Here is a 23,450-nt window from a genome sequence, read left to right as displayed (position 1 = left end):
CTCATCAGTACTTTTACTTCTCCTTCAGTACTTTTACTTCTCATCAGTACTTTTACTTCTCCTTCAGTACTTTTACTTCTACTTCAGTACTTTTACTTCTCCTTCAGTACTTTTACTTCTACATCAGTACTTTTACTTCTACATCAGTACTTTTACTTCTACTTCAGTACTTTTACTTCTACTTCAGTACTTTTACTTCTACATCAGTACTTTTACTTCTACTTCAGTACTTTTACTTCTACTTCAGTACTTTTACTTCTACTTCAGTACTTTTACTTCTACATCAGTACTTTTACTTCTACTTCAGTACTTTTACTTCTACTTCAGTACTTTTACTTCTCATCAGTACTTTTACTTCTACTTCAGTACTTTTACTTCTACTTCAGTACTTTTACTTCTACATCAGTACTTTTACTTCTACTTCAGTACTTTTACTTCTACTTCAGTACTTTTACTTCTACTTCAGTACTTTTACTTCTACATCAGTACTTTTACTTCTACTTCAGTACTTTTACTTCTACTTCAGTACTTTTACTTCTCATCAGTACTTTTACTTCTACTTCAGTACTTTTACTTCTACATCAGTACTTTTACTTCTACTTCAGTACTTTTACTTCTACTTCAGTACTTTTACTTCTCATCAGTACTTTTACTTCTACATCAGTACTTTTACTTCTACTTCAGTACTTTTACTTCTCATCAGTACTTTTACTTCTACTTCAGTACTTTTACTTCTACTTCAGTACTTTTACTTCTCATCAGTACTTTTACTTCTACATCAGTACTTTTACTTCTACTTCAGTACTTTTACTTCTACATCAGTACTTTTACTTCTACTTCAGTACTTTTACTTCTACTTCAGTACTTTTACTTCTACTTCAGTACTTTTACTTCTCATCAGTACTTTTACTTCTACTTCAGTACTTTTACTTCTACATCAGTACTTTAAATACTTCTACTTCAGTACTTTTACTTCTACTTCAGTACTTTTACTTCTACATCAGTACTTTAAATACTTCTACTTCAGTACTTTTACTTCTACTTCAGTACTTTTACTTCTACATCAGTACTTTAAATACTTCTACTTCAGTACTTTTACTTCTACTTCAGTACTTTTACTTCTACTTCAGTACTTTTACTTCTACATCAGTACTTTTACTTCTACTTCAGTACTTTTACTTCTCCTTCAGTACTTTTACTTCTACATCAGTACTTTTACTTCTCCTTCAGTACTTTTACTTCTCCTTCAGTACTTTTACTTCTACATCAGTACTTTTACTTCTCCTTCAGTACTTTTACTTCTACTTCAGTACTTTTACTTCTACATCAGTACTTTTACTTCTCCTTCAGTACTTTTACTTCTACTTCAGTACTTTAAATACTTCTACTTCAGTACTTTTACTTCTACTTCAGTACTTTTACTTCTCAGCAGTACTTTTACTTCTCATCAGTACTTTTACTTCTACTTCAGTACTTTTACTTCTACATCAGTACTTTTACTTCTCCTTCAGTACTTTTACTTCTACTTCAGTACTTTTACTTCTACTTCAGTACTTTTACTTCTCATCAGTACTTTTACTTCTCAGCAGTACTTTTACTTCTACATCAGTACTTTTACTTCTACTTCAGTACTTTTACTTCTACTTCAGTACTTTTACTTCTACATCAGTACTTTTACTTCTACTTCAGTACTTTTACTTCTACTTCAGTACTTTTACTTCTCATCAGTACTTTTACTTCTCAGCAGTACTTTTACTTCTCATCAGTACTTTTACTTCTACATCAGTACTTTTACTTCTCCTTCAGTACTTTTACTTCTACTTCAGTACTTTTACTTCTACTTCAGTACTTTTACTTCTACTTCAGTACTTTTACTTCTACTTCAGTACTTTTACTTCTCAGCAGTACTTTTACTTCTCCTTCAGTACTTTTACTTCTCATCAGTACTTTTACTTCTTCTTCAGTACTTTTACTTCTACTTCAGTACTTTTACTTCTCAGCAGTACTTTTACTTCTCCTTCAGTACTTTTACTTCTCATCAGTACTTTTACTTCTTCTTCAGTACTTTTACTTCTACTTCAGTACTTTTACTTCTCAGCAGTACTTTTACTTCTCCTTCAGTACTTTTACTTCTACTTCAGTACTTTTACTTCTACTTCAGTACTTTTACTTCTACTTCAGTACTTTTACTTCTCCTTCAGTACTTTTACTTCTCATCAGTACTTTTACTCAGAGTAACTGTACTTTTACTAGAGTACAATATTCAAGTCCTTTCCTACCTCTGTAAAAGATCTAAGCTTTAGCTTGTATAACCACAGGGTATATATTTCAAACATTTAATTTATTTCCGTAAAGACGTGTCTGATTTGATGTGTTCCTAAATAAACAGATTGATTTGAACAGTTGATGACAGGATTTCTCAGGTACAGTTTCCCAAACAGGAACAGAAACAGTTGTGAAATGTGAATAAAATAGATTTGAAGACTATCTTCATAACCTCACAGAGGAAACAATCACCCATCTGAGTTTAGGACCGCAGAGATACAGACAGAAACAGAACTCTAGAGAACACTGACTGATATTTGAATGACTGATGAACAGACGTTAATGAATCTCCATGGTTCCTGTATTTGTTTGTTAGAAAGGTCAAATCTAAAACCAAATGTGACCTAGAATGAAAATGGCATTACAAGAAATAGTATAAAACCAAGCAGAAATGTTGAGATGGTCTGTGGAGGTTTTACCTGGCTTTGACTACAACACTATCACTTTTTACATTTTCTATTTTACCTCCAACTCTGCACCGTAACTTTTACTTTAATATCTTTGTTTTTATCTTTGTGGGGGTTTATTTGCTTTTTTTTATCACTTTTTAAGTTTAAAAATTCTATTGTGTTTCTTTTTCCTGTTGTCGTTGGTTTTAATGTCCTGGCTTCTTTGAACGGCCTTGTTGCTGAAATGTTTTACACAAATTAATTTGCCTTGCCTTGCTTTCTATTTCACCCTGTATCCATAAAAATGTTTTTGTTTTTAGAATAGAATAGAATGGATCCTTAGCAGAATTTTAGACTGTGAGAGAATGTTAGAATTCAGGTTTTAATCCCAGGATCGTTTTATGAGCTTGATCCCTAGAATGTGTTTTTAAGCAGTTCATCCTGAGGGGGGCGGTAGTGAGGCTGAGCTGGTGCTGTCCGGACCGTAGAAGAAGAGTTCATCCTGAGGGGGGCGGTAGTGAGGCTGAGCTGGTGCTGTCCGGACCGTAGAAGAAGAGTTCATCCTGAGGGGGGCGCTAGTGAGGCTGATCTGGTGCTGTCCGGACCGTAGAAGAAGAGTTCATCCTGAGGGGGGCGCTAGTGAGGCTGATCTGGTGCTGTCCGGACCGTAGAAGAAGAGTTCATCCTGAGGGGGGCGGTAGTGAGGCTGAGCTGGTGCTGTCCGGACCGTAGAAGAAGAGTCCTCGGTGTTTTTATTCTGAAAGGTTGGAGGTGGAAGTTTTATTGTTTTTGCTGTGGGGTCAAACTCTCTGAGACTTTTAGTTAAAGCTGACCTTTAACCTCAGACATGATCCTCCACTCTACTGCTACAGACATGTAGGACAGTTTAGGCGGACATTTTACCGTAAAGTGTTAAATTTGGAGTGAAAATGCTGCTCTGACTCCTGCTGCCGTCTGATTGGCTGAGTTAACCATCGGCTCAGTAAGTCTTTGTTTTACTCCGTTAATGCTCTCAGTAATGGCTGTTAATCTTCACCTGTATCGGCCTCAGATTGGCGTTTTTTTCTTTATTTTCCCAGAATAATCTGAAAATGTCCTCCAGGCTAACAGGTTAACAGGCTACCGCTGCTGAGTTGGTTAGCTCGATGGCTAATCAGCGTTAGCCTCCAGTCTGACAGAGCAGGAGCTGGAACCTGGTCTAGTTTGGAGAAAAGCCGGTTTTTATCCGGCTCTGTGGTGTGAACCGGTCTGTAGTCAGTGGTCTGATGTTCCAGCTCTGCTTCAGTTCGTTAGGGTTCATATTTAAGGACAGATGGAGCTGTTGAAGCAGAAAAATGAATGTTTAATTCTGCTTTATCTTCTACAGGTTTGACCATGCTGGGCTTCAGTCTGTTAGTCTAACGGAGGTTTAACCCGGGTTAAACCGGGTTAAACCTCTGTTAGTCTAACGGAGGTTAAACCCGGGTTAAACCTCTATTAGTCTAACGGAGGTTTAACCTGGGTTGTTAGTCTAACAGAGGTTTAACCCGGGTTAAACCTCCGTTAGTCTAACGGAGGTTTAACACGGGTTGTTAGTCTAACAGAGTTTAACCGGGTTAAACCTCCGTTAGTCTAACGGAGGTTTAACCCGGGTTGTTAGTCTAACAGAGGTTTAACCCGGGTTAAACCTCAGTTAGTCTAACGGAGGTTTAACCCGGGTTGTTAGTCTAACAGAGGTTTTACCCGGGTTAATCCTCCGTTAGTCTAACGGAGGTTTAACCCGGGTTGTTAGACTAACAGAGGTTTAACCCGGGTTAAACCTCTGTTAGTCTAACAGAGGTTTAACAGGTTAAACCTCTGTTAGTCTAACGGAGGTTTAACCCGGGTTAAACCTCTGTTAGTCTAATGGAGGTTAAACCCGGGTTGTTAGTCTAACAGAGGTTTAACCCGGGTTGTTAGTCTAATGGAGGTTTAACCGGGGTTGTTAGTCTAACGGAGGTTTAACCCGGGTTAAACCTCCGTTAGTCTAACGGAGGTTTAACCCGGGTTGTTAGTCTAACAGAGGTTTAACCGGGGTTGTTAGTCTAACGGAGGTTTAACCCGGGTTAAACCTCCGTTAGTCTAACGGAGGTTTAACCCGGGTTGTTAGTCTAACAGAGGTTTAACCCGGGTTAAACCTCTGTTAGTCTAACGGAGGTTTAACCCGGGTTGTTAGTCTAACAGAGGTTTAACCCGGGTTAAACCTCTATTAGTCTAACGGAGGTTTAACCCGGGTTAAACCTCTATTAGTCTAACGGAGGTTTAACCCGGGTTAAACCTCTGTTAGTCTAATGGAGGTTTAACCGGGGTTGTTAGTCTAACGGAGGTTTAACCCGGGTTAAACCAGAGCCAATCAGGCCTGGTGAATGGGGGCATCTATAATTATCTGCTCATGTCTTTGATGACGGCTAGGTTTGACTATATCAGCAGTGATGTGTTTATCACAGAGTTATTTAATGAGGTTATTCTTGGAGAGTAGAGATGATCCAAATGATCGATACTGTGAGATTTACCAGGACTGGGATATTTTATTCATTAAGACTGATGTTTTAAAAATCGATAATAGATCAGACTAAAACATGAATATCCATAACATTTACAACCTCAGTTCCTAAAAAGTGGGGTCCCTGTATAAAATGGGAATTAAAGCAGAACTGTGTGGTTGTCACATCTCCATGTTTGATTCACATTAAAACAGAAACCACAGGTCAGGGGTTAAACTGAGACATTTTAACATTTCAGGAGAAATATTAGCTCATTTGGAACTTGATGGTTGCGACACATCTCAAAAAAGCAGGGACAGGGAAACCAAAGGCTGGAAAAGTAAGTGGTACTGATGAGATTCCAATCTTACAGTGATGATGTTTCTAGAAACTCCTCTGCCTCCACTCTTAACTCAGTCCTCAGATTCATCAGCGGTGATGTTCTCCACTCACCAGAGCATTAACTACCAGACGTGACAGGCACGGGCTCTCACTCAGTTATAAGCCTTGGTTGGTGAAACGCCCCCCTGTAGAACATCACAGTTAAAGCAGGCTCATAATCAACTCCAGAAACCTGCTGATGCTTGAAGTTTCACGGTAGAACAGCTTTCAGCTTCTCTGTTCCTATTGGTCAGTTTAAAACTATGATGATGAACTGTTCTGCTTTTGGATGGAAAAAAAAGCTGAAGGAGCATTTCAATACAAATGAGGTCAATTATCAACAGGTCAGCATGGCTGGGTATAAAAGAAGCATTTCAGAGAGGCAGGGTCTCTCAGAAGTAAAGATGGGCAGAGGTTCAGCAATCTGTGAAAAACTGAGTCTAAAAATACAGAATAATTTCAGAAAATGTTCCTCAGACTTTAAATCTCCTCCATCTACAGTCCATAATATCATCAACGATTCAGAGAATCTGGAGAAAAGGGACGGGGCTGAAGGGGCCCTCAGGGGCCCTCAGGGGCCACGTCGTTAAAAACAGGCATGATTCTGTAGTGAAATCCCTGCATGGGCTCAGGAACATCCCAGAAATCATCGTCTGTCAACACAGTTGGCCGTGCCATCCACCAATGACAGTTAAAGCTGATCATGGAGAGAAGAAGCCATATGTGACCAGGATCCAGAAACACCGTGGTCCGTCTTCTCTGGACCAAAGCTCATTTAACATGGACTGAGGAAACATGGAAAACTGTTCTGTGGTCAGAGGAAAGATGGAAAACTGTTCTGTGGTCAGAGGAAAGATGGAAAACTGTTCTGTGGTCAGAGGAAAGATGGAAAACTGTTCTGTGGTCAGAGGAAAGATGGAAAACTGTTCTGTGGTCAGAGGAAACATGGAAAACTGTTCTGTGGTGTAAACTTCAGCCTTTATCAGCTGTAGGTTACAGTAGTTTTAGTCAGGACTAACAGACCTACGGCAGCTAAAGTCTTCTTCTTTGTTGGTCCTTAAACTTTAAAGTCTGTCCTAAAGTCTGCGGTCTGATCCAGGGCTGAACAATTTGAGAAAATAATGTTCAGTTCAGGTCAGTTCAGTTTATTCACAAATCATTAAAATACAATACAGTTCATCATGATACGTAATTAAAAAGCTCGTCTGTAAAAAGGGACTCCCGAGAAGCTACGTAGAGCTTTTAGATGGGGCCCAGACATAGCCATACATTTACAGACCACATTCAAAACACACACCACACACAACTACAGATTCAAACACAATTCCTAACATTAAGTCAAAACTCTAAATACCCTAAAATTTACTCTAAAGATCCTAAATATAACACTGATACAATACATATAGACAATGACACTTTGAAAATAACAGTATAAATCAATATGTAAAATGGTATATGTCAATATGAGTTTGATTTCGTATGGAAAGCTGTTTAAGAAAGACCAGAAACCCTTTGAGGTTTAGGAATGATCCTGTTGTTTTAGGCTCTTTTTGAAGATAGACAAGGATGATGACATTTTTATCGTGGTTTCAAGCTTATTCCAGATTTGTGGGCCTCGACATGTCACACTAAAACTTGAACTCTTCAGCTTACGCTTCTTGCCCGTTAGGAGTTGTTTGTTCCTTGTATTGTGTGCATGAGAGGGAGTGTAGATTGGAATAAGGTCACAAAAGTCTATCATTGAGTCTGTATACTACAATAAACATTGTACAAGCATTTTCAACAAACATAAAAATCATTACATCATAACCAGTGCAGTACTAGATAAATTAAACTAGGGAAAAAGATTTTGAGAAAGAAATCTAATTGTGATTTTGGCTCTTATAGCAAATTTGATACCGATCTATAATGAAGGGACGATATTTTTTGTTATTCTCATTTTGATTAAGAAAATCATATACAGGAAAAGTAGGATTTTACTAAACTATCTTTAAAAAAGACACTTTTATACATGCACACTGGTAGCGCATGAAATTTCTGCTGCAAAAATTGTATCAGGTCGGTATTTTGACACATTTCAGGGTAAAGAAAATTGCACTGTCTGCAATTTAAAGAGTGCAGCAGGCAAAATTGCGATTTAATCTAATTTGGGATTAATTGCACAGCCCTAGTCTGATCTACATTTATATATCATCGTTGATCTCAGTATAAACAAAAGAGAATTGGTAAATAGTAGCATATCCAATATTGTATCTCCTTCATTGATGTTTTTATTGAAAATCTAACATTGATTGATACTGCAGCTTCAAAAGTAAAGGTCCCGAGCTCCTCTTTGGATGGGACACTAATTCCAGTCTGCTCCCTCTGCTGCCTCAGTGCTGTATGGCTGTGTATGAAAGGGTTAATAATGATGCAGCCTTCACCAGTATGAATGTGGAGTGAATGGATAGGATGATCAACAGAAGCTCTGGTCCATTTATATTAAGCAGCCGGTCACCTTCTTTCTTTGTGGAGCTGACTCGACTTGTTTCTTATTTCCCATCAACGATCATATCTGGTTCCTGGTTCCTTTTTAGTATCAGTTCTTGTGGGGTTCTAGATAAGCTGAGGGGATACTATAGGCTAAAGGTGAAGTATGACTGGAGATCGTGGCCTTCCTGTGCGTAGTTTCCTCCATGTTTATCAGACTTGTCTCTGTTTTTCAGCGGAGTGCCTGGTGTGTCCTCTCTCCTGGTGCAGCTGTATATTTACAGGTGCAGCTCCGCTATGACTAAGAGAAGCACGTCTCTGCAGCTTGTCAAAAGGTACGTCTACGCAGGGATGCACAGCTCCATCAGTTTTTTAAATCCTTTTTCTATTATTTGAAATGGCAAAAGAAAAAACATCCAGAACTGTGATGTAACTTCACACATAGAGCTAACATGAAGAGCTAACGCTGAGACTGCACCAACACAACGCTGCACTCACCTGTCTGAAAGAAAACTGAACAAACTTAGAGTGAGAAGACAGCATGAACTCGTGGATTTTTAGCGCTGTTGTCCAGTTTTCCCTAACTTCACATTTCCATAAAGCTGACGTCCTGTTGGTCTGCTGGCAGTGAAAGGGTACCTGCACCCGTACCTGTACCTGTACCCGTACCTGCACCCGTACCTGCACCCGTACCTGTACCTGTACCTGTACCCGTACCTGTACCTGTCCATGCTGACATGTGCATGGATGAACACGGCATTGTGGGTACGCTGCATGGACATAAGGTGGAGAGGAACACATCCAGGGAACGTTCTGTGTTTTATGTTCCAAAGCTTTGCCACTGCTACCTTTTGTTGGTGGTTCAATCACATGGTCTAGAGCAGTGGTCATCAACTGCTGGCCCGGGGGCCATATCAGGCCCCCCAAAGCTTCCAATTCGGTCCCTAATGGGCTATTAATGCTATATCCCTATAGCCATAAAACCAACCCTAAAAACAGTCAGTGTTTAAACAGTTTTATCAGGAGTGTCTAGCCTTAAACCATTCGACAGAAATCCCTGGGTCAGCCATCATCAGTAAATGTGATGGATGAATTTCACACACACATCATTCAAGCCTGGTTTAATCTGACGGTTTTTAGTCAACGTTCCACTCAGGGCTCTTGGACAATGAAACTGTCCCTGACCTAAATTTAAAAGAAAACACTTATTTATGCCAAAGCTGGTGATAAACATCAGAGAAACCCCAGAAAGATGGAGCTAAAATATCTCAGTGGCTTCCTTGTGGCTGGCTGTGATGTAGATGGGAGGGCCTGATCTCATGGTTAATGCCTCAGTATTGAAGGAATACTTATACCTTAGTTTATTAGACTAAAATATTTAGTGCGTTTAATTCATTTGAAAGTCTGGCCTCCATAGTGTCCATGTAGAAATGGAGTTGATGACTCCTGATGTAGAACATTCATCCACACACTCTGGAGAACACGTCTGCTATCGCATCTTTTAAATTTAGAGTTTTTATTCTCAGGTCAGACCAGGATAATGGGAATTAGCCAACTGAATAATAACCAGTACACCTGTGATTTAATTACTACAAGAGCATTTATTCAAAGAGAACATTTCCACAGATAAAGCCTCTTGTTTTTGTGCTCAGGATCGATGCATTTCTTTGTCCCCAAAGGTCAAAGGCACAGGAGCAGCAGCATGGACAAACACTCATCATTTAAAACAGAACATGTGCAAATAGCAAGAAATAAATAAGAGGTAGTGCCCAAAAACACTCAGCTCTAAAGTGCTGTGTGCAGTCAGTGCAAGAGGATAACTGTCTATTATAGGAGAGAGCATCAATCTGAGACTGTAGTACAGATGGGTTAGAGCAGGGGTGTTCAAAGTGTGTGAGCCTCCCCTAAGAGGAAATTATTCATTCTGTGGACCCCCAGATTTTAAAAACAAACTTAACCATATTTTCAAACATTTATGTCTAGTTTTAAATATTTTTAACATTTTTATATCTTTGATATTTTGGTCTGCAGATGTTCTTAAACATCCGTCTTTACCAGGTAATCAGTGATTTGGTTTCAGTCATGAATAATCCTTAAAGCAGCGTTACTCAACCAAAGAGCCAGACTGTTGAAAAATACCTCTGCAAGAGCCACGATCTAAGAGGTGGAGCAAAAACAGCTTAGAGTAGCAATAAAAGTAAGTTAAAGATGGCAAAAATGATCAAAAAGCAGCAAAAAATGGGTGAAAATGGGCAAAAATGGGGATAAAAAGTGGAAAATGATGGGTTAAAAGTGACAAAAAATGAGTAACAGGTGGCCAAAACAAGGCAAAAAATAAGTTAAAAAAAAAAAAGCAGTCAAGAGTTGTAAAAAGTAGGAAAAAGTGGTATTTAGTAACAAAAAATGGGCGAAAAATGGCAAAAAACAGTGAAAAGGGGAAGAAATTGGAAAAAAGTGGCAAAAAGAAGTGGCCAAAATGGGCAAAAAGTAGGAAAAAGTGGTATTAAATGACAAAAAGATGCTTAAATGGATGAAACGTGTCAAAAATGGTATAAAGGGGCAATAAGGTTCCCTTTTTTCAGGTTTTCTGGGGGAATGATATTTAAAATGAAGACATCAAAGAGCCACTAACGATCACACGTTGAGTATCGCTGTCTTAAACTTACTATAAGTCTATTCATTTAGCTCCATGCAGAAGTTAGCAAAGCAAATCACTTTTTTTTTGGTTTATGGTTCTGTGCCTCCCCTGAAGCTCTGTGGCGCCCCCAGGGGAGGCCAGCCTCACACTTTGAAAACCGCTGGGTTAGAGTTTAGGGGCTGGACTGCTGTGGGGACGAAGGTAGCTCTCCTTCTTTGAGTCTTGCAGCCTGGACAACGCAGTCCGCGGCCTGACGGCAGCCACTCAAACAGAGTGGAGAATGTGTGGGGGATCGTCAAGTATCCTGAGAGGAGTACGAATACTTAGAAACGTCCAAACTTTTCTCTCTGGGGAGCAAAGAACCAGACGGTTCAGAGTCTCCATCATAGTCCTGAAACCCCCTAAGACACAGTAAGAGGTGTTATGGGGATCTGGCATTAATGCAAACATGAGTGTGATCTCAGGTGAGCCTCGGGTTGCCCAAGAGAACAGCGAGTGTTCCTGGGGTCCACACATGCACCGTGGTTTTTAATCACATGGTTAGCATCATAGAGGGCTGTATATTTATTTAGGAAAAACTTAGATAGCAGACACCTGGATGTTTCCATGGTGTTAGAGCAGAACATTTCTATTATAATATTCTAATATTACAGGTGTCGTGTAAAACTGCAGGAGGACATGTTGAGATTTAATCTTAATTTGGATGACCTTATTCTGGTCTTGTAGACCCTGAGAACAATAAGGCAACATTTAAAGGTCTAAAAACCTGGATTACACCCAGTCCTAGAGTAAAACTTTCACTGCTGAGATAAAAAAATCAGATTTTCTGTTGTAAAACAATCCCTGAGGTTATTTCCTGTATAATTCTGTATATTGTGACTATCCCCTCCCCCGGTCCAGGATGCTGAACCATCACTGCAGAAGGAACCCCGAGCTTCATGAGGAGCTGCAGATCCAGGCCGCCGTGGCGGCGGGGGATGTCTGCACCGTCCGGAGGATGCTGGAGCAAGGATACTCGCCGAAGATCAGGGACGCCAACGGCTGGACGCTGCTGCACTTCTCTGCTGCCAAAGGGAAGGAGAGATGTGTGCGAGTCTTCCTGGAGCACGGAGGTCAGACTCCCAGTCTCTATTTTTATTATACTGGTAGTTTAGTCTGCAGACACTAGAGGGCGCCGTAGACCAGGAGGAGGAAGCCTCCTGTCATCATTATGTGACGAGTCAGACAAGGAAGGATTTTAGTGTGGAGGGGAACAGAGTTTATCCTTTACCTTCTCAGTCTTTATTTAGAGCACTGATCATCAACTGGCGGCCCGGGGGCCACATCAGGTCCCCCAAAGCTTCCTGTCCGGCCCCTGAAAGATCATTAAATTCAGAAAAGGAGGAAAAGAAGATTTTAAGAGTATGTTTTGGCTTTAAATGTCTGCAGCTGTTAAAGCCAACCCACACACAATTATCATTGAAATAGTTTTAGAATGACTGAACATTTGGTCTGTTTTTACAGAGAGTTACTGTCATGATTAGTAGATATTTAAAAAATGGTTAAGGTTGGCAGAAGTGCTGCAAAAATGTGCAGATAAAGTGGTGAAAAGATGTTAAATGTGGCAAAAAATGGTAAAAGAGGAAAAAAGGTGCAAAAGGAATTGAAAATTGGTTACAAATGACAAAAAAATAGTGCAAGAAAATAATGAAAAGGTTAAAAAATGGCAAAAATAGAAAAGTGGCAAAAAATGATAAAAGAGTGGCACAAAGGGGATAAAACATGCAGGAAAATGGTTTAAAGGGGGTTAAATTGTGTAGAAATTGGGTTAGAGGCAAAAAGGGGAAAAAATGTCAACAATGAGTTAAAAGTGGGAAAAATTGGTTTTAAAGTTGCGAAAAATGTAATGAAAAGGGGTTGAAAAGTGGCAAAAATTGATAAAAAGGTGGCACAAAGGCGATAAAACATGCAGGAAAGTCGTTCAAAAGGGATTAAAAACGTGCAAAAATTGGGTTAAAGAAGCAGAAGGGGGCAACAAGTATCAAAAAGGGGTTAAAAGTGTCAAAATGGGCTAATATTGGTGCTGAATGACACTGGGGCGGGCCCATTCTCTGTGAATTTCAGGGCTCCGGCTGATTCTGTTGTCAGGCCTGTCTCCTTGTGTCCTGCTGCGTTATAGATAACAGGGATAGATCTCACTGCTAATGACTAAAAATGTTTTGTGTTTTGAAAGAAAATACAAATACTTGAATATTAGTCTTTGTTTTTCCTGTGGTTCACAGCCTCTCAGTGAACAGAACAGTCGGACACGCTGCTGCCGTCTGTGTTTTCATGACTCTTCTCTCTCTCCGTCCTTGTTCAGCCGACCCCACCGTGAAGGACTTCATTGGCGGCTTCACGGCACTTCACTACGCCGCCATGCACGGCCGAGCACGCATCGCCCGCCTCATGCTGGAGTCGGAGTACCGCAGTGACATTATAAACGCTAAGAGCAACGACGGCTGGACGCCGCTGCATGTGGCGGCCCACTACGGCCGGGACTCGTTCGTTCGCCTCCTCCTCGAGTTCAGGGCCGAGGTGGACCCGCTGAGCGACAAAGGCACCACGCCGCTGCAGCTGGCCATCATCCGCGAGCGCTCCAGCTGCGTGCGCATCCTGCTGGACCACAGCGCCAACATTGACATTCAGAACGGCTTCCTGCTGCGCTACGCCGTCATCAAGGGCAACCACTCGTACTGCCGCATGTTTCTGCAGAGAGGGGCGGACACCAACCTGGGGCGCCTCGAGGACGGTCAGACCCCCCTGCACCTGTCGGCCCTCAGGGACGACGTGCTGTGCGCCCAGATGCTCTACATGTACGGGGCGGATACCAACACCAGGAACTACGAGGGCCAGACGCCGGTGGCCGTGTCCGTCAGCATGTCCGGGATCAGCCGGCCGTGTCTGGACTTTCTACAGGAAGTCACCAGTAAGTGTCAGACCTCACCATCACAGTCCTAACAGCATACCAGGGTCAGGTGTCCAATCAGAGAGCATCTTTGCTAGCTGTCCACACTACCCCTGTTAAACCTCCATAGACCGCTGAATGCTGCTGAGGGCATCAGAAGTTAAAAAATTCTGTGGTGCTGATAACTGATCCATTAGAAGTACAGGAAGCAGCCAAGATGAAGCTGATTTTAGGACTCAATCTTTAGTTTTATTTCCATCTGAAGCATCAATCCGCTCTGTGAGGAAGCAGAGAGCTTGATATCATCAGCATTAAATGTTTTCCCCTCCCTACCAGCAGATGGCAGCATTCTCACTGGTTGTCAGCGTGGTCGTCCTCGGGGTCAGATCAAACAAAGGCGTTTTAAATTTATAGCCATCACTTTAGGAAACAGGAAAAAAGATCCACCTGTAAATATGAGGTGGCGTTCTGAAGTCGCTCTGCAGACGCTTTTTACCACACAGAAGCCGGAAGTCATGATTTCACCACCAGACTTAGCCCAGGAGAATGTCGTCTGACACGGTGGTTCTCAACCTTGGGGTCGGTCCCGAGACTAAGACAGGGTTCCCAGATCCCCTAAAAAATGTATATTTATAACTGAACGATTTTCAAAAATAATCTAACTGCAATTTTTTCCTGCAATGTTGCAATTGCAATCTGAAATGTGATTATTTAGGTTCCTCAGTTTTTCTGTTGTTCAACAAACATCAGCAAATTTGATATCAATTGTTTTATTGAAGGGGATGATCATTTCTCATATTCTCCTCATTTTGGTAAAGAAAAATAAATGCATGAGCAAGAAAAGTAAGATTTTTGTAAAAAAATGAAATAAAAAACATACTTGAAGGTTTGAATAACGTATAGTGATAATCAACACGTGGCTCAGTTATGTCTTAATTTTAAATGTTATTCCCCAAGAAAACCTTAAAAAAGGAACTTATTTGCACTTTTTCAACCATTTAAGCTACCTTTTGCCATTGAATACCACTTTCTTCCTACTTTTTTGCCCATTTTTGCCACTTTTATCCCATTTTTGCCTATTAGGGCTATCTTTTGCCATTTGATTCCACTTTTTCTCTACTTTTTTGCCCATTTTTGTAACTTTTATCCCATTTTTGCCCCTTTTGTTACCTTTATTTCTATGCATTTTCACCCATTTAACTTACTTATTGTCATTTAATACCACATTTTTTCTAGTTTTTGCCCATTTTTGTACTTTTCACTCATTTTTGCCACAGTTTTGCCACTTTTGTACCATTTTATGCCAACTGTAACTCATTTTTTGTCACTTCTCACCCATTTTTGCTACTTTCTGACCCCTTTTCCACTTTTCCTCCTCATGGTCGCCCCTTTTCACCCATTTTTGCCACCTTTAACTTATTTTTATCGCTACTTCAAGCTGTTTTTGCCACTTTTCACCACTTAGATTGTGGCTCTTGCAGAGGTATTTTTCAACTATTTGGCGCTTTGGTTGAGTAACACTGGTATAAAGCATAAAAAAGATTGTATCAAACTGGTATTTTGACACTTTTTAGGTTAAAGAAATATTGCACTGTCTGCGATTTGAAAATTGCATCATGCCATATTGAGATTTAATCTAATTTGTAATTAATTGCCCAGCCCTAATTTATTATATTTATATTTAAACTACACCGTTGCCACTTTTCAACAATTTTAACACATTTTTGCCATTAAACACCTATTTTAGTCAGTTTTAAACCATTTTCACCACATTTTTCTGCCTGTTTCCACTTCTAAACCAATTATTGACACTGAAGCCTAATGTTGCTTCTGTTGACCCATTAATCTTTTTTTTTACCACTTTTTACACCCAATTTTTCCCATTTTACCCACATTTCACAATCTGATTGGCCATGTTTCTTAGTTTAACCAATTTCTGAAAATATCTGCCTATTTTTTTCTTTTTCAGTTAACCCATTTTTGCCAATTTAAAGCAATTTCAGCCACATTTTAACTCCTTTTTACCACTATTTATGCCCATTTTTGACACTGTAACCCATTTTTGCCTTTTTTGTAATTTTAACATAATTGTTGCCACTTCTAGCCCATTTCTGCTACTTTTAAAATCCAATTTCACCACTTTTTGCACCTTTTTTGCCATTTTTAACCCATTCTAATTCTTTTTTTTTTTTTTCAACAAAAGGATCTAGATTTTTTAGGAAGGCTATTTACCACTCAAATGCGTAAAAAAGGCATTGTTTCTTTGATAAGAGTGGTTATAATTCAGGGTAAATATAAAATATTATCACAGCTTGACTTTGTAGTGGACCAGGATTTTGCTGACCTCCATGGGCCCCAGAAAGCTCCCCCTATAGGCGGCCTTGTCTCCACATGACTACTCTAGAATGTTCCTGGCTGTTCAACCTCCCTCAGGTCCAGTGGGGGTCCCCGGTCTCTGGTACCTTTCATTTGGGGGTCGCAGGTTAAAAAGGTTGAGAACCCCTGGTCTAACAGGAAGTAGCCTGAACAGTTTCTATGAGATTGGCTCTGATTGGTTGGTCAGCAGGCCAATCATTTAAACTAAATTATTTGTGCTCAAAAACACCAGAATTCCTCTTTAAGGTTGAAGTTAGCATAGGCGGCGTTCTGCTCTCGTTAGCCACGAACAGAAAAGGTCGGGGGGAGGTGCCAGGTTCAGCAGAAGAGGTGACGGCGGTTTTAACGTAAGCTGAGACGAGGAAAAGTGAGAGATGTAAGGAGAGCTCAGGAGGGAATAATGAGCCAGATTAATCCCCGGTAGGATGAACGGCGAGCACGCTACCTGATTCAGGCGAACAATGGCCGCATTCCTTTGGCCCCGTCAACTTTGATATCTTTGATATCAAAGAGCTGCTCTCTGATTGTGACGGGCCCTTTCAGGGGCCCCGAACCCTCAGACAGATCACGTATCTGCTGCCTTATTGATTACACCGCCGCTCCTGGATTAACTCATACGCCATCAAAGGACGGTCCCACGCCGAGTGACAGGCGCCGGGATCTTTTCAACAGCTGCACACGTAAGAGCAGCTCCCTGCAGCTTTTTCTCATGTCACACCATGAAACAGGACCTACGCCTGAAATCCAGATCCCTGTTACCTGCTGCTCATTCTCACCTGTGTGCTTCATTCTGGGCTGGGTGGGCGGAGCTTGTGGAAAGGGAAAAATCACCTTCTTCAGCTCCCAGCCACGTCCAAAAGACCGAAGAAATAACAGAAATGGAAGCAGAGAGGTTCGGTTTAGTTATTTATGAATTTACAGCAGTGGTTCTCAAATGGTGTGGCGACACTAGTGACTGTGACACTGAGTCAGTACTTTTAGAGTAATGGTTCTCAACCTTGGGGTTGGGACCCCATAGGGGGTCACGAGACACTGAGAGGAGGTCTCTAAATGCCATAAAAAATACTTCGAATATTTTTGAAATTACACTGTTGCCACTTTACACCAGTTTTACCAAATTTTAACCCTTTTTCATCCCCAACACCAATGTTGCCCATTTTAGCACATTTTTGCCACTTAAAACCCATTTGTGTCCATTTTAAACACTTTCCACCACCTTTTTCTGCCTGTTTTTGTCACTTCTGAACCAATTCTTGCCACTTTATGTCTATTGTTGCCTCATTATCACCACTATCAACCACGCTTTACACCCCTTTATACACATTTTAACCACAGTTATCCCATTTTTGCCAGTTTATATCAATTTTTTATCCCAGTCCAACTAATTTCCCCCAATTTTTTGCACTTTAAAGCCACTTCAGCCACTTTTAATCCCCTTTTTACCAATTTTTGTGCCTGTTTTTGCCAGTTTAATTAATTTTTTGGTTATTTTTTTGCCACTTTTGCCCATTTATGTTCTTTGAAAGTCCAGTTTCAACACCTTTTCCACTATTTTTTTGCCATTATTTACTATTTAAAGCAGCTTTTTACCCATTTTAAGTTTGTATTTAACAAAAGTTATTTTAATTTTAAGAAGGCTATTTGCTACACAAATGAACAGATAGAGATATGTGTTTCATTGATAAGCGTGGTTATTATTCAGGTCAAATATAAAATATGGTTTTCACCGCTTAACTTTACAGTGGTCCATGGTTTTGTTGACCTCCATGGACCCCCAGTTTGGCTGTGCCCTCGAAACCCCCTCCTTTTTCCCCCCTTATGGATGGCCTTGTCCACATGACTGTTCTAGAAGGTTCCTGGCTGTTCAACCACCTCAAGGTACAGTGGGGGTCCCCGGTCTTAGACACCTTTATTTGGGGGTCCCCAGTCTCTGACACCTTTATTTTGGGGGTCCCATGACTCTGACACCTTTATTTTGGGGGTCCCCAGTCACAAACACCTTTATTTTGGGGGTCCCCGGTCTCAGACACCTTTATTTTGGGGGTCCCTGGACTCTGACACCTTTATTTTGGGGGTCCCCAGTCACAGACACCTTTATTTTGGGGGTCCCCAGTCTCTGACACCTTTATTTTGGGGGTCCCTGGACTCTGACACCTTTATTTTGGGGGTCCCCAGTCACAGACACCTTTATTTTGGGGGTCCCCGGTCTCAGACACCTTTATTTTGGGGGTCCCCAGTCACAGACACCTTTATTTTGGGGGTCCCCAGTCTCAGACACCTTTATTTTGGGGGTCTCCGGTCTCAGACACCTTTATTTTGGGGGTCCCCAGTCACAGACGCCTTTATTTTGGGGGTCCCCAGTCACAGACACCTTTATTTTGGGGGTCCCCAGTCTCAGACACCTTTATTTTGGGGGTCCCCAGTCACAGACACCTTTATTTTGGGGGTCCCCAGTCTCAGACACCTTTATTTTGGGGGTCTCCAGTCTCAGACACCTTTATTTTGGGGGTCTCCGGTCTCAGACACCTTTATTTTGGGGGTCCCCAGTCACAGACACCTTTATTTTGGGGGTCCCCAGTCTCTGACACCTTTATTTTGGGGGTCCCTGGACTCTGACACCTTTATTTTGGGGGTCCCCAGTCACAGACACCTTTATTTTGGGGGTCCCAAGTCTCTGACACCTTTATTTTGGGGGTCCCTGGACTCTGACACCTTTATTTTGGGGGTCCCCAGTCACAGACACCTTTATTTTGGGGGTCCCCGGTCTCAGACCCCTTTATTTTGGGGGTCTCCGGTCTCAGACCCCTTTATTTTGGGGGTCTCCAGTCTCAGACACCTTTATTTTGGGGGTCTCCGGTCTCAGACACCTTTATTTTGGGGGTCCCCAGTCACAGACACCTTTATTTTGGGGGTCCCCAGTCTCTGACACCTTTATTTTGGGGGTCCCTGGACTCTGACACCTTTATTTTGGGGGTCCCCAGTCACAGACACCTTTATTTTGGGGGTCCCCAGTCTCTGACACCTTTATTTTGGGGGTCCCCAGTCACAGACACCTTTATTTTGGGGGTCCCCAGTCACAGACACCTTTATTTTGGGGGTCCCCAGTTTCTGACACCTTTATTTTGGGGGTCCCCAGTCACAGACACCTTTATTTTGGGGGTCCCCAGTCTCTGACACCTTTATTTTGGGGGTCCCTGGACTCTGACACCTTTATTTTGGGGGTCCCCAGTCACAGACACCTTTATTTTGGGGGTCTCCAGTCTCAGACACCTTTATTTTGGGGGTCTCCAGTCTCAGACACCTTTATTTTGGGGGTCTGCAGTCTCAGACACCTTTATTTTGGGGGTCTCCAGTCTCAGACCCCTTTATTTTGGGGGTCCCCGGTCTCGGACACCTTTATTTTGGGGGTCCCCGGTCTCAGACACCTTTATTTTGGGGGTCCCCAGTTTCTGACACCTTTATTTTGGGGGTCCCCAGTCACAGACACCTTTATTTTGGGGGTCCCCAGTCTCTGACACCTTTATTTTGGGGGTCCCTGGACTCTGACACCTTTATTTTGGGGGTCCCCAGTCACAGACACCTTTATTTTGGGGGTCTCCAGTCTCAGACACCTTTATTTTGGGGGTCTCCAGTCTCAGACACCTTTATTTTGGGGGTCTGCAGTCTCAGACACCTTTATTTTGGGGGTCTCCAGTCTCAGACCCCTTTATTTTGGGGGTCCCCGGTCTCGGACACCTTTATTTTGGGGGTCCCCGGTCTCAGACACCTTTATTTTGGGGGTCTCCAGTCTCAGACACCTTTATTTTGGGGGTCTCCGGTCTCAGACCCCTTTATTTTGGGGGTCCCCGGTCTCGGACACCTTTATTTTGGGGGTCCCCGGTCTCGGACAGCGGGCTGAAAAGGTTGAGATCCCCTGTTTTAGAGGAAAAAAGGTTTTAAAAGTTGTCTGGTGAATTAAAGCTCTCTGTTTTCTAAATGATTCAGAAATATCTAGAAAAAGGCGCGTCGGTGGTCGAGTGGTTAAGGCGCCCACCATGTATGCGAGCAGCCCGGGTTCGAACCTGGCCTGAGGCCCTTTGCCGCAAGTCTCTCCCCCGCTCTCGCCCCTGTTTCTGAGTCTATCCACTGTCCTCCTCTATCCAATAAAGGCATGAAAAGGCCCAAAAACAAATCTTAAAAAAAAAAAAAAGAAAGAAATATCTAGAAAAGATGCCAATAGAACAGCCGTTCCCAAACCCGAGTACACTGCTGCCCAAACTCAAACCTGATGAATCACTGCCACCCACAGGTATTCACCTCCATATTTGTACTTCATAAACAGTGAACTGAGATGACAGCATTAGCAGTACAGCCTCTGCAGAGTCACACGGCACATTAACAAGCCTCTAGCGTTTATTATAGCAGGTCACCTGTGCGTTTGACAGGATTCTGTAAATAAGAAGCAGCTTTGCAGTGAAGCTGAAGTGTAAAACAGCAGGCTGTTAAATTAGCCTTAATATCAGAATGCCCACCCTTAGTTTCAGGGCAAACCGTTCCCAGCGAACCCTGAAATATACTCCACATGATAAAACCTGTAGACAGAATGAGAATGGCACAGTAATGGTCTAATCAGGATTATCCTGTTTCTGTCATCCTGGGACGCTGAAATCAGGATTAATGTTGAACCTGGATTAATTTCCAGCACTAGCGTTCCACTAATGTGGTTGTTCTGGTCCGTAACGTGCAGATAAGTCTCCAAACCTGGGAAGAATCATGACTGAAGATGAGGTTGTGATCCTCACCATAAAGTATCCTGATATATTTCCTCCATCCCAGATGAAGAGGAAGTCTTCCTCTGGTGTAGGAGGAGGTTCGTGGGTTTCATTTACCATCAGACAACACAAAGTGATAGTAAAATATCTCAGAGTTTCCCTGTGATTAATCCACCTGTGTGAGCGTCCAGGTGATCCTGAGTCCAGCTGATAGCAGAGATACTCATCACTTCCTGGAAGCTCAGGGGTTCTTCTGACCACACAGCTGATAACAGAGCTAACTGCAGCTTTAACTGTGTTTAAGACGTGTAAAAGCTGCACAGGAAGAGGTTTGGAGTGCCAGACTGGAGTGACGCTGATGTTTCCACTGGGATCTTAAAGGTAGAAGCTCTTAGATCTGTAGGTGCTGGCTTCTCCCCCTGTGTTTCTGAAATCTTTAAACCCAGGGGTAATGGTTAAAGTCAGAGACAGACCTGAGCCTACATGTCTGTGGAAATCCCTGCCCCATGTAAACCCCCTCTCTCCTTCTCTTCCAGGACAACCTCGGACCCTCCAGGACCTGTGTCGAATAAAAATCCGTCACTGCATCGGCCTGCAGAGCTTGAAACTCCTGGAGGATCTACCCATCGCCAAGGTTATGAAAGACTATTTAAAACACAAGTTTGACAACGTGTGACCCAGAACACCAGGACTCTGAGCTGTCGTATTTAAAGACTATGCAATAACGCCGCCCTTCGTTTGGACCGGAGGTGTCTGTGTACGAGCCGACGTCCACGCCGTTGATCCGGTTCAACACGTCTGAGACTTTTTGATTTAGAAACCGCTGCTGAAGGAGTCCGGATCACAGCACCTCTGGAAAAGCTCACTGAACACAGCATCACGAGTACAGAACATACGAGCATGGAGCTCTCCTCTCTGGAATATTGACATAAATTACTCCCTGATTTGTCAAATTTAAATCCTGAAATAGCCTAAAGACTTACGCAGAGGTCCGTGACTAAGGGTTAACACGAGGCGAGCTACAGTGATGATTTAGGGTCGATCGGCCTAAAAAGACAGGAAGCTTTGGATAGGGCTGTTCTCCTTCATGTTGTCATAAATATCCTCTTTAAGGACACTGATTGGCTGTTTAGACCCCTGGTTCTCTGCTGGTCTGGCATCAGGACCTGACACCACCCCATAACCAGAAATCTCGACCCAAAATGTTCAACAACTCGATCTCATTTCATTAAGAAGTGTACAGATTAGACCCTAAATAGAAGAAAATATGTTTAAACATAGAGACAGGTAAGAAGGCATGTTAACAAGGTGCACCATTATAGAGAGACCTGACATTTTACTCCTTTTCTCAAGACAGCATGGAGAATTGGTAATTTATGAGGAAAGTACTAGTAATCTTTGGAAGGCCAAGGGAAAAAAGCAATAAATAAGTTTAAATCTGGAGAAAATGCTGGTTATCACAGGAAACCCTTAAACATGGTCTGTCTGCCCACTACAGGAGTTTTTACATCAGACACTTTTTGACACATTTTTTTCTTTCATACGTTCACGACCCACTAGAAACTGCTTCAAGACCCACTTTTGGGCCCTGAACCACTAGTTGAGAACCACTAACTTAGACAATAAACATTGTAGGGTATTTATGTCTAATGTTTAAACATTTTTAACATGAACATATTTTGGATATGTTGGTTTGCAAATGTCCTTAAACATCTGCCTTTCCCTCTTATTCAGCTATGATGCCATTAAACACCCTTTTTCATATTTTTGGGCCATTTAACAACTTTTTGCTTCTTTTTCCCCATTTTTCCACTTTTATCCCATTTTTGCCCTTTTCACCTTTGTGTCCATTTAAGCTACCTTTCATCATTAAATATCCCTCTTTTTTTAAAATTTTTTGCTCATTTTTGCAATGTCTTTTTGCCACTTTTTGTCCATTTAAGCGACCTTTTGCCATTAAATACCACTTGTTTCATTTTTTCCCAATTTTTGCCTCTTCTTTTTGCCATTTTTGCCCTTTTTCACAATTTTTTGCCACTTTTTACCCATTTAAACTATCCTTTGCCATTACATACATACATACATATTTTTTCCCATTTAAGTCACCTTCCACTCATTTTTTTGTCACTTCTCACAAATTTTTGCTGCTTTTTGACCATTTTTGCCACCTTTAACCTATTTTTATTTGTACTTCCAGCTGTTTTTGCCTCGTTTCCCCTTTTAGATTGTGGCTCTTGCAAAGGTATTTTTCAATAATTTGTCTCTTTGGTTGAGTAACACTGCTCTATAGCATAGTCCCTATAGTAACTATAAGTCTATCCATGTTGCTCCATGCACAGCAGAGGTTAGCTAGCAAATCACCTTTTTTCCGGATTATGGTTCCGCGCCTCCCCTGAAGCTCTGTGGCGCCCCCCAGGGGAGGCCTGCCTCACACTTTGAAAACCGCTGGTCTAAATAGAACGTCAGCGTGTCCTTTAGAAGCATGTTTATCACAACATGAGGGAGAAAAGCTGTTAAAGAGGCACCGCTAGCCTCTTAGCTCACTGCTAAGTAAACCACAGAAATGATACAGGGCTGTAAAACGTACCAAGGTGTCGTCAACCTGGCGTCAGATTCCCCACCAAAAGTACCATTCTGTTCCCATCAGTGATTGGTCAAAACAGGTCAGGTAGTTTTACAGCCAATGGATGTTTA

At 41.8% G+C, this 23,450-nt stretch overlaps 1 protein-coding gene across 1 annotated transcript; it reads left to right on the top strand.

Moving 5' to 3' along the window:
* The first annotated feature begins 3,468 nt into the window (after positions 1-3,468).
* asb7 (ankyrin repeat and SOCS box containing 7) lies at positions 3,469-22,519 on the top strand. The gene is made up of 5 exons (XM_041816085.1): positions 3,469-3,696; positions 8,302-8,400; positions 11,604-11,815; positions 13,045-13,650; positions 21,293-22,519. The coding sequence occupies exons 2-5, from the start codon at positions 8,363-8,365 to the stop codon at positions 21,430-21,432; spliced, it is 996 nt and encodes a 331-aa protein (XP_041672019.1). The 5' UTR covers positions 3,469-3,696; positions 8,302-8,362; the 3' UTR covers positions 21,433-22,519.
* Positions 22,520-23,450: the final 931 nt, after the last annotated feature.

This window comes from Cheilinus undulatus, linkage group 1, assembly GCF_018320785.1.
Source record: "Cheilinus undulatus linkage group 1, ASM1832078v1, whole genome shotgun sequence".
Taxonomy (NCBI): Eukaryota; Metazoa; Chordata; class Actinopteri; order Labriformes; family Labridae; genus Cheilinus; species Cheilinus undulatus.
The sequence above is the reverse complement of the archived record's forward strand: the minus strand, read 5'-3'. Positions and strand labels throughout refer to the sequence as shown.

Coding starts and splice junctions, on each gene's coding strand:
- asb7 (XM_041816085.1), top strand. CDS start 8,363: ATGACTAAGAGAAGCACGTCTCTGCAGCTTGTCAAAAG. Junction 8,401..11,603: donor TCTCTGCAGCTTGTCAAAAG/GTACGTCTACGC, acceptor CCCCCGGTCCAG/GATGCTGAACCATCACTGCA. Junction 11,816..13,044: donor AGTCTTCCTGGAGCACGGAG/GTCAGACTCCCA, acceptor GTCCTTGTTCAG/CCGACCCCACCGTGAAGGAC.